Source organism: Sinocyclocheilus anshuiensis, unplaced genomic scaffold (assembly GCF_001515605.1).
Source record: "Sinocyclocheilus anshuiensis isolate Anshui unplaced genomic scaffold, SAMN03320099.WGS_v1.1 scaffold48, whole genome shotgun sequence".
NCBI classification, from domain to species: domain Eukaryota; kingdom Metazoa; phylum Chordata; class Actinopteri; order Cypriniformes; family Cyprinidae; genus Sinocyclocheilus; species Sinocyclocheilus anshuiensis.
Genome location: NW_015554124.1, coordinates 1,047,953 through 1,058,752, shown reverse-complemented (window position 1 = coordinate 1,058,752; position 10,800 = coordinate 1,047,953). Strand labels below are relative to the sequence as shown.

The 10,800-nt window shown below is 36.2% G+C and overlaps 2 protein-coding genes across 2 annotated transcripts in view; one reads left to right on the top strand and one right to left on the bottom strand.

Annotated features, from left to right (window-relative positions):
* The window catches only part of LOC107670086 (CWF19-like protein 2), a 30,886-nt gene extending 23,461 nt beyond the window's left edge, over positions 1-7,425 (bottom strand). The window contains exons 1-7 of the mRNA XM_016462566.1: positions 7,255-7,425; positions 4,974-5,084; positions 4,425-4,550; positions 3,748-3,858; positions 2,867-2,986; positions 2,026-2,119; positions 54-169 (exon numbers count right to left, since the gene is read on the bottom strand). Coding sequence (XP_016318052.1) covers positions 54-169; positions 2,026-2,119; positions 2,867-2,986; positions 3,748-3,858; positions 4,425-4,550; positions 4,974-5,084; positions 7,255-7,347 — 771 coding nt within the window. The 5' untranslated portion in view covers positions 7,348-7,425. The remainder of the gene's footprint in view (positions 1-53; positions 170-2,025; positions 2,120-2,866; positions 2,987-3,747; positions 3,859-4,424; positions 4,551-4,973; positions 5,085-7,254) is intronic.
* An 82-nt stretch (positions 7,426-7,507) lies between these two features.
* On the top strand, positions 7,508-10,477 carry LOC107670077 (gastrula zinc finger protein XlCGF8.2DB). Its single transcript, XM_016462556.1, has 3 exons — positions 7,508-7,745; positions 8,161-8,367; positions 9,495-10,477. Exons 2-3 carry the CDS (start codon positions 8,265-8,267, stop codon positions 10,475-10,477), a joined length of 1,086 nt encoding a protein of 361 aa, XP_016318042.1. The 5' UTR covers positions 7,508-7,745; positions 8,161-8,264.
* The last annotated feature ends 323 nt before the right edge of the window (positions 10,478-10,800 follow it).

Sequence of the window (10,800 nt, the reverse complement as noted above, 5' to 3'; positions counted from 1 at the left end):
CGCTGCTCTGTGTGTGTGTGTGTGTGTGTGTGTGTGTGTGTGTGTGTGTTCACCCCGTATCTCTCCGCCACCACGCTCTCCAGACTGCGCTGTTCTCTGTCGGCCTGCTCTTTCATCCTCTGATATGACTTCCTGAGCCAGCTCACCCCTCCATCATTCACCACTCCAGCTGAGACAGAGAGAAATCAGTGTAAAACATCTGTCAAATAAACACTTCCCGCTCGGCCTGTACAGAGCTCAGATAAGAGCTGCGCTGTCAGCTCAACGTCAATGCCAAATGCCATTTTAACTCCTCATCCTAACCATGTGACAAGTGAAACAGTATATTTAAATGACAAAGAGAAAATGCATCGAATGAATCATGAAAAATGAAAAAGGACGAGAGCAGCTCATTGGCTTTAAACTCTCTCTACAAGAGCTTGGGTTACAAAATTAATAGTTCCACATAGTCCAACTTTTGCATAAAGTCTGGTTAAAATTGCAGCTCATTTTTGCCACAAACAGCCAATTTAGCTTTTTAGAAGGTTATTTGACCAACATGTAAATGCTAATTTGTCTTTTTTTACATTTAGGAGTGAATAACATGACATTTTACACAACTCTGAGAGAAGATGGGTTTTATGGCCCATGTTAATTTGATCTGACATTACAGAGACCTGAATACATTCTCAACATTCTGCACATGAAATATAAATCAACAGGAGACAAAAATTGTTGTTCATTGCAAGTGTTTGCAACACAAATGTCTGTGGACACTTTGCGAAAGACGCAAGGCAATGCAACCTGCTCACAAATGCAGTTTCTGCAAAGGTAAAAAGCATTGTGAAATGCTAGAACACTGTGAAATATGTTATTATTATTATATTATTACAAATACTAAATAGTATATAATATATAGGACAATTTACCATTTTACAGAATAGAATTTAAACTTTTTAAAGTAATAATAATAATCTGCAATAGATTCCGTTTCTAATTTATTTATTTTATCCACTTTTTAACTCAGCATCAAGGCTATTTCATGGCGATCTCAGAATAAATTAAACAAGGTATACAATTAACTCTTTCCCTGCCAGCATTTTTGAAAAAAGTTGCCAGCCACTGCCAGCGATTTTGATTATTTTCACTAAAATGTGATGGCCTCCAGTATATTTTGCTGTATGAATATTTGAATATGCAATACACCAAAATAAAGATCAGAGCCTCTACTTTTAAACAAAAAAAATCTGTTTTATTCTAGCTTAAAGCATTCTTTTTTTTATCAACACTTGAATATAGGTACGTTTCATAAAAATGCATAATTTTGAGCAAAAAGGTGAGAAAATCACATTTTTATCAAAAACTATATCTGGATAATATTCAGTACGATTATCAAAGCATAAATCCAGTAAATCGCTTCCATCAACACCTCCAAAGCTTGCACAGACATATACCACTTCCTGGATCAACATTTTACTCGTAACATTATGCAATTGCTGATGATCGCATTATTTTTTTCATATGCATCTGTTTACAACGGAAAGCCGTAAAAACTCGTCTTTGGCGGGGAAGCGTTTTCTTGTAAAAGACGAGATAACTCGTCAGTGGCGGGGAAAGAGTTAACAAAAAGTAATTCCGTTTCAAATGGTTTAATTAAATTTTAATAATCTAAAATGATGTCTAATCAACTGACTTCATAAAAATGAAGGATGTGAAGAATAATAACACAAAAAAATGCCAAAGGACAATGTTGAACTGCTCTACACTGTTTACATTGATGTAAACAATTTTCACTCAGAAATTGCTAGTAAATTTCACAAATACTACAAGAGCGACAAGTAACAATGAATTAAACATGAAATTTTGAAGCAGAGAGACCAAGAAAGTAGTTTTGTGTAAAATGTACTCCAATAATTTTCGAAAAATCTTTCTTTTTTTTTTTTTTACAGGATTTCACGCAAACTGTATCGCCTACAGCGGCTGAGACAAAGATAATCTTTTGGAGTCTGGCCGTGTCGGATCATCACACTTGGTTTCGGCATTTACCTTTTTTAACTGCAGTACTGGAGGTGTCCTCCTGGGGCAGACCACTTCCTCCGTCCTTCCAGTAAGGGTTCAACTCTAACCTGAGAAGACCAGCCTGAGAGAAAGAGAGACACACACATGATAAACACAAAAACATACACTACAAAAGTGCTTATTTTAACACTTGGTTGCATGGTCAGAACCCAAGTTTAACAGCTGTTTGCATCAAGGAGAAGATAATAAAATGAAAATAATATAAATTATGACACAAACTTTCAACCGGTACTGAACGGAGGTATTTCTCAGCATTCTGCACATGAAATATAAACCAATTAAATATGTATTGTTCATTGCAAGCATTCGCTACACAAACTGCCGACGCTCACAAAAGCAATTTCTGCAGAGATGCACATTATGCTAAAATAGGTCAATTATGTGTTAATAATAGCAGTTCAGTTTCACAAACTCTTTGCTTGTTTATTTTAATGCTATACCAGCATTCAAGGCTATTTTCAAGGTGAAAAACATGTTAAAACGTTAGAAAATATATATGTTTAACGTCCAATCTGTTAAAATCAAAACTATTTACATTTGACTGCTTTTGTTATTGGGATAAAATATGAAAATTCTTCATGTGTGATAGATTTTTATTGATATTTTTGAAAGCAGCATGCTCATTAGGAAATATTATTCCTTTTTTGTAATCAGCAGAATTTTTTTTAAGATGCACGGCTGTGTCATTAAACTGAGAAGAACATCTTTTAATTTCACAGATTAGAACAGACTGCTTTAACACCAATTACAAATGGCACTGCCGTCTTCATGAACCTTCATGTTGTTTGGAGACACAAACATCGCTCACCTGTTCGATAGACTCTGCTTTCTGTCTTTCCGCCTCTTTCTCTGCTTCTTTCTGCGCTCGTCTCTCTGCCAGAGAGGTCGTCTTCATCGCCAGGAAGTCAAAGGTCATCCATTCGTCTCTCTAGGAATAGTCAAACAGACAGATGCTACAAATAACAAGAATATTCTTCATCGTAGTGGGCGTTTTGGAAAATCTGGTCATAAATGAGAGGCATCGCTGGTAAAAAAAAAAGATGTCATTCTATTTTGACCCACAAGCAATAAAGAACTATTCTGAAGGACAGAAAACATTTGTGTGCATCTCGGCCCATTCGTGCAAAGTTGAACCTTTCGCATCTTCGTCACATTGCTAGAAGCACACACATGGCATCAGCCCTCGCTGAAAATGAATGACTTCTGGTGGCTTTGAAAATGGATGTCAGTGTGAATGCCCTCACGGCTCAGAGAGAGCTCTTCAGTTCAACTAATAACAGTATTGAAGTTTCCACAAGTGGCTTTACTGTGTAGGAAAACAATCACCCACTCTGACACACACACACACACACACACACACACACACACACACACACACACACACACACACTCTCTCGCTCTCTCATAGTCTCAATGTCTTTCTGAAGACTGTGATTACGGACCACAGCAAGGAGAGTAATCGGATCACATTAAACTGCTGTATGACAAACTGCCTCTATTAATTCTGGAGAACACAAAACAGACTTATGCATGTCAGGTATTAGTAAGTATAAATCTGTTCTCACTGAGAGCGAAATAATATTACTGAGATTTTGGGGATATTGGGAGAGAGAGATTCTTGATCTAATACTGGGGCCCATTTCAGATAACCAACAAAACTCACTCAGCAACACTAGAGTAGGATCTTACTCTGTTAGCACTGGCTGAGCTGACAGTGGGCGTGGCGTCATGCTCCGCCTTCCATGCCTTGTCTCCGCACCCTGACGGAGCCGGGGCATCCACCCACTCGTCCTCTGAGTCCTGAAAAGAAACAAAGATTGGCACTTAAATGAATGGTTCACCCATTTGCTCAGCAATGGATGCTCTGCAGTGAATGGGTGCCGCCAGAATGAGAGTCCAAACAGCTGATAAAAACATCACAATAATCCACAAGTAATCATCAGTTAACATCTTGAGAAGACAAAAGCTGGATGAAGCATTATTATGGGTTTTGGCCAGAAGCAACGGTTTGAAGTTAAAATGTTTTAATGATGGATTTGTTTCTTTTGTCTTCTCCAGATATTAACTGATGGACTGGAGTGCTGTGGATTACTTGTGGATTATTATGACGTTTTTATCAGCTGTTTGGACTCTCATTCTGACGGCACCCATTCACTGCAGAGGATCCATTGCTGAGCAAGTGAAAATGCTAAATTTCTCCAAATCTGATGAAGAAATAAACTCATCTACATCTTGGATGGCCTGATGTTGGGTAATATTTCAGCAAATTTTCACATTTGGGTGAACTATTCCTTTAATGTGATTAAAAGGGCTAAACGTAATGTGAAAACCCAATAAAATAAAACCCAAAACACCCAGGTACATACTTCAGAGTTGTCACAAGATGCATCTTCCTCGTCTTTTGTCTCTTTCTTGGCTTTCTTCTTCTTCTCTTTCTTACTCTTTTTTGCTTTCTTCTCTTTTTTCTTTTTCTTGTTTTTCACTGTATGCTCCTGTGTGCAAAAAACAAGCACAAAATGCAAATCCAGTGTGAAGAGGGATGAAAGACCCAAGGCGGGGTGCACCACATCTTGTTAAAGATAACATGAACTAGCTTTCATAGCATTTTAATTTCTACAGTAGGATTTCTGAAGGATCATGTGACACTGAAGACTGGAGTAATGAAGCTGAAAATTCAGCTTTGCATCACCGAAAAAAATTACAATTTACAATATATTCAAATAAACAATAGCTATTTTAAATTGTAATAATATTTCAAAATATTACTGTTTTTATGGTATTTTTATCAAATAAATGCAGCCTTGTTGAGCAGAAGAGATAAGTTACATTATGATTCATCTTCAATAAACACATGCACATTTATTTGTGTTTCTTGTCGTCTGTATCGAGGCTCACGCTGCAGTTTGACCTCTGACCTGGCCTATCTGCTGCAGTCGCAGGTCAACATCCGGAAGCATCCATGTATCCTCACCCCTGGCCTTCCTCTCGGCCTTCCTCCTCTCCTCTTTCTCATACTTCTCTTTAGCCTACAGAGAGATAAAGCAGCAGGAGAAGTGGTGATTTCTGAAAGCAGATGAGTATTACAGGCTGTTTAAATTCCCTAATTACATATTTGTCTGCTGCATCTGTTTGTGCACTGAGGTGATAAAGGTTTGTCAGGGTTAAGTCAGACTAAGGTAAATGTGTGCACAGAGAAAACCCAACACAGCTGGCAGAGAGATAACAGACACAGTATGTGTACCGAGATCTGGACACATCAGTGATTACGGTTGGAATAGCAAACTACTTGCATTATTTCTGCAGTATTTGAATTTTCTATTTGTAAACCCAACCAGAATGACCTTCTATATTTGCTAAAAATACAACATCATAAGCATGTTTATTTCTGAGATGACCTTACGGGATTAAAGTGAGTTCATCTAACAATGCATCATACTAATGTTTGAGATTTGTATCACTGTTTCACATCATATATTTTAAAAGTATTTATTATTTATATTCTATTATAGTATTTATAACATCTTTAAATTAACATTTATTTATTTTTTACTTTTTAACTTTCATTTACATTTTAGTTCAATTCCTTGTAATTTTGTTCTTATGTTATTTTTATTCTTTTTTAATATTTCTATTTAGCTTTCATTTTATATTTCACATTTTTCATTTAATTTTAGAAAAACATTTTTTTGATATGTGCTTGTGTCATTTTTATTGTCTTTTAAATGTTTCTACATAACTTTAATTTTATACCATTTTTAAATGAACTTTTCTTTTTATATATATATAGTTTTTGTAGTTTTTTATGTGCTTGTCGTTTATATTGTTTTTTTTCATATTTCTATTTAGCTTTAATTTATTTTACATTATTTATTTATTTATTTATTTCATGGTGATGCTGATGCATATCATCATTTACAATTCTTCAATACCAGATTATAGGAACAGTTCAGCCAAAAATTAAAACATATTTGAAGGTCATGGCACTTATTTAAATCAGAGATCATGAGAATTTACTGTACAAAGGAGGAAAAGGGAGGAAAAAATGTTTGTTTCACAATACTCAAAGCCTTTCCTCTAATTTGTACCTTCTACATAATAGGTCACATTCTATATAAATTGCAAACATTAATTATTAATTAATCACAACCACATTTGCACATCACCATGTTCATCAGCTAAAAGTTTTGTCCTAGGATAAATCTTGTTTTGTGGACTGTTAGCGCCACCTGAAGGTAGTTGAATGTCAGTTCAGCTGTAGAAGTAACCAAGACTGACAGGGTCAGAACTAACTAGCAGTGAGTGACCAGGCAGATTAATCAGCTGATGACTGGCTATACATTACTGAGATGATGAGTGTCACTACTTCGCCAATTAACAGAAATATGTCTGGTCCAAAAAATACTGAGAGTTTTTACAACGGAAGAGAACAAACTTGTGTTTTGGGTATGATTTGAATATTGAGTGAAATGAATTATGATTACTTCCAATTTTAAGAGCATCTCCTTCAGTATGATTCAATTATATCATAGCATTACACTGGACATAACTTTTTAGAGAATGTCAATTCATAATGAAATATTTCTCTTACTGTAAAAAGGGAGCTTGAAAAGTGAGCCAGGCTTTCTTTCTCAAAACAAATGAGGAAGAATCATTTATTTAAAGAATACATTTCTTTCCTACAATAAATGACATTTCATATTCTGTTATAAAATGCAATGATACATCAGCATTTTAACTGATGCATTGTAAACAGCGTTCACTCACAATTTATATAACATAATTGATATATACTATATCGTATAGAGTAATTTTGTTTCTAAAACAATTGGTATTTTGGACACGTATTTGGTCGATTTAATGCTAATATAACACTGCATTTTATAACAGGATATGAAAGCTAGTGTTATTTATTTTAATAACGATCGCAAGGACAATAACGTTATATTACTTTTATACAAATACATCGAAATAAACAACAAATATTGACAAACGACATATAAAGAAGTTCAAAACACGCTTTAGGACATTTCGAAACACAAAAATGACACAATAAAGACATAAATTCGTAATCAAGCTGTATATTCATGAAATTTGAATGTAAACAAAGCTGTCAAATACAGCATTCGCTTCTTATTCTGGTAGGTCTTCGACTCTTATTCTGACTGAATATTAGTTTAAAGTGTTTATTTGTTTTACCTGTTGTAAAACGAGCTCTCTTTCTTCCCTTTTGGCCTCTTTTCTAGATTTAATGCTGTTTGCGCTCTCAAAACTCCCACCGTACGCTGCCATGATGCTGCCGCAAACGCGCTCCAACTGTCGTAAACATCTACCGTAATGCGTCTGCCGCAGCAGATGCTACTTCGCCTGTTGCCCTCCAGGGGGCGCTGGATGCTGCTGAACCCCATTGAGACGCATTGAAACCTCGGGACGTTTTTGTCCTATCGGAGACATTTTTACAGTACAACCATATATTAATAATTTTAAGACAATTCGGGGAATATGTGAGCTCCATACATTGTTAAAGCGCATGTATCAAAAAATCATGCGCAGTACGGAAGGTGTTCGCGACAGTGATGAGCGCGTTTGAGGCAGCAATATGAAATCGCACGATGTGAGTTTTAATAACAAAAACATTAAATACACAAAAACGGGAGGGGGGACGAGATAGAGAACAGATACTACAAAAGGTAAAACAAATTTAAACTGACATTTTCTGTGCATGTTGGCTACGTCTGTCATTTTTGTGTCAAAATGATAACACCTGAGCTCTCAGTGTCAGCTGTTTAAACTGCATTAATTATATGTCACGAGATTAATTTATGCATTATGCAGTTTTATTTATTATGATTTGTGTGGAACTACACTGTGTTCACTGTTGTCACTGGAACATAATCATCAGCATCAGCATCATAATGATGACTGGCAATAGTATCACTGGGATTTTGCATTTGTTGTGTTAAAATATTTGCATGTAATTGCATTTATATTATTAATTATTTGGCTTTGAGTCAAGGTATGCTCTTAAATGCAAAGGAAAAGAGAAACTACAACCAAATTAATTAGCATAAAAACAAATACTAACTTATTATTTTTGACTTCTAGGACAGAACTACTTCTTTGGGCCATTCACAGCTGAAGCTACTATTATATCATCCTACAAGAGAGGAACAAACTCCAGGTGTAACAAGTGAAATATATGTACAATCATGTATACTATGGTAAAGACAGAGTTTGTTGAAGAGGAGATTGAAGACACGAGTGATCCAGAACCATCCAGAATGAAACATGAAGATACTGAGGAACAAACAGGTTGGTGTCCATTCTTGATCGATTATTATTGCTGAGGAATATTAATAAAACAAATCTTCAGTTGAAATTTGGTGGCTGTGTTTAGAAAATCATATACATTATAAGAATGTTTTTCCGTTAAGTTATCAAAACAGTCAAAATCTCCTATATTTAAAGGGCTCATATGATGCTGCTAAAAAGAACATTATTTTGTGTATTTGGTGTAATGAAATGTGTTTATGCGGTTTAAGGTTCAAAAAACACATTATTTTCCACATACTGTACATTATTGTTTCTCCTCTATGCCCCGCCTTTCTGAAACGCGTCGATTTTTACAAAGCTCATCGTTGGCCAGCTATCCAGTGCATTGTGATTGGCCAAAAGGAGAAAGGAAAAATTGAAATCGCGTCATATGACCCCTTTAAAATGTTTTAAAAACGTTGTTTTAATTTTTATGTGAACATTCCATTTTAGAATTTTGTAAACATTATGGGAACGTTACTTTTGAATGTTCTCTGAATGTTCTGAAACAAGTAGTAACATTTTCAAAAAAAATGTTAAATGAACGTCCAACTAAAACGTTTCATAAATAAAATGTTCCATGAATGATGTATAATAACAATTCTGTGCTAATGTTTTGAGAACCAAATAACTCCCTAACTGACAAAAATATGTTCTAAGAATGTTTTGCAAGTTATTTCTGAATGTTCTCTGAATTTTTTAGAAATGTTTTAAAAGTGTTTTTTTTTCTTGGTTATACGAACGTGAAGGGAGCATGCAGACATTATGGAAATGTTGTTTTTGAATGTTCCCTGAATGTTCTGAAACAAGTAGTAACATTTAAAAAACGTTAAATGAACGTTCCACTTAAACTGTCCAAGAACAATGAATGAATAATAATTTTGTGGTAACATTTTGAGAACATTCTATTAACCTTGCTGAAAGAATATTCATAACCTTAAGAGAACCTTGCCAGAACGTTCTGAGAATGTTGCTTAATGTTGCATAAAATACATTTACATTATTTTACCCTTGTATAGTAATTGGATGGCATTGAATGAGCATGATAGAATTTAATTCTAGCATATCAAATATCATTTAGTTTATTTCATTGACTTTGTGTGTACGTCTGTGTGTGTTCTTTGCAGACTTGACATGCATAAAAGAAGAAAGTGAAGAACTGGATGAGGTGGAGGAGAAACATCAGAATCAGGATGCTTTCCTAACTGAAGAAACCTGTTCAGCGACTGAGAAGAAAACTCAAAGAACCGAAGCCAAAAACTCCTTCATGTGTCTTCAGTGCGGAAAGAGTTTCACGCGGAGAGACAGCCTTAAGGAACACTTACGAATTCACACGGGAGAGAAACCTTTCAGCTGCCATCACTGCGGGAAGAGTTTCACACGTAAAGAGAGCCTGAAGTATCACCTGCGGATTCACACCGGAGAGAAACCATACACCTGCCATCAGTGCGGAAAGAGCTTCACCTTCAAAAACAACCTCAAGGTTCACGTAAGAATCCACTCCAGGGAGAAGCCGTTCATCTGCCCTCAGTGCGGAAAGGGTTTAACGTGTAAAAAGGGCCTCAAGGATCACATAAGAGTTCACACCGGAGAGAAGCCTTTCAAATGCCAACACTGCGGAAAGGCCTTTAAATGGGCGCACAGTCTCAATAATCACCTGCACTCTCATTCTGGGGTGAAGCCTTTTAATTGCGTTCACTGCGGAGAAGGTTTTACGTCATCATCCATCCTGAAAAACCACCTGAAGGTTCACACGAATGAGAGGCCGTATGTGTGCTCTTTGTGCGGAAAGAGTTTTGTATGGCCGGGCAATTTTAAAGAGCACCAGAAAAGACACAGCGGTGAGAGAGATCACGTGTGCTTTGAGTGCGGCAAGACCTTCACCACAGCCAAACGACTGAAGGAGCACCAGAGGATTCACACCGGAGAAAAACCCTACAAGTGCTCGCACTGTGACAAGAGCTTCACTCAGTCTGGATCGCTGAAGGTTCACGAGCGAGTTCACACGGGAGAGAAGCCGTATCACTGCCCTTCATGCGGGAGGAGTTTCTCGCAGCTAACCAATCTCATTACTCATATTAAAAAACATTGTAAGAAATCGTCGCAGTGAGAACACTCTTAAAAATAAAGGTGCTTCACGATGCCGTAGAAGAGCCTTTTTGTCTAAATGGTTCCATAAAGAACCTTTAACCTTTCTGTTTCACAAAAAGGTTCTTTGTGGCGAAAGAAGGTTCTTCAGATTATAAAAAGGTATTTTTATAAGAACCTTTGACTGAATGGTTCTTTGTGGAACCAAAAATGGTTCTTCTATGGCATCGCTGTGAAGTACCTTTTAAGAGAGAAGGTTGTTTTCATGTGCAACGGTCAAATGTTTCTTATGCTCACCATGACAAAAATACAGTAAAAATTGAGAAATTTTATTAGAATTCAAAA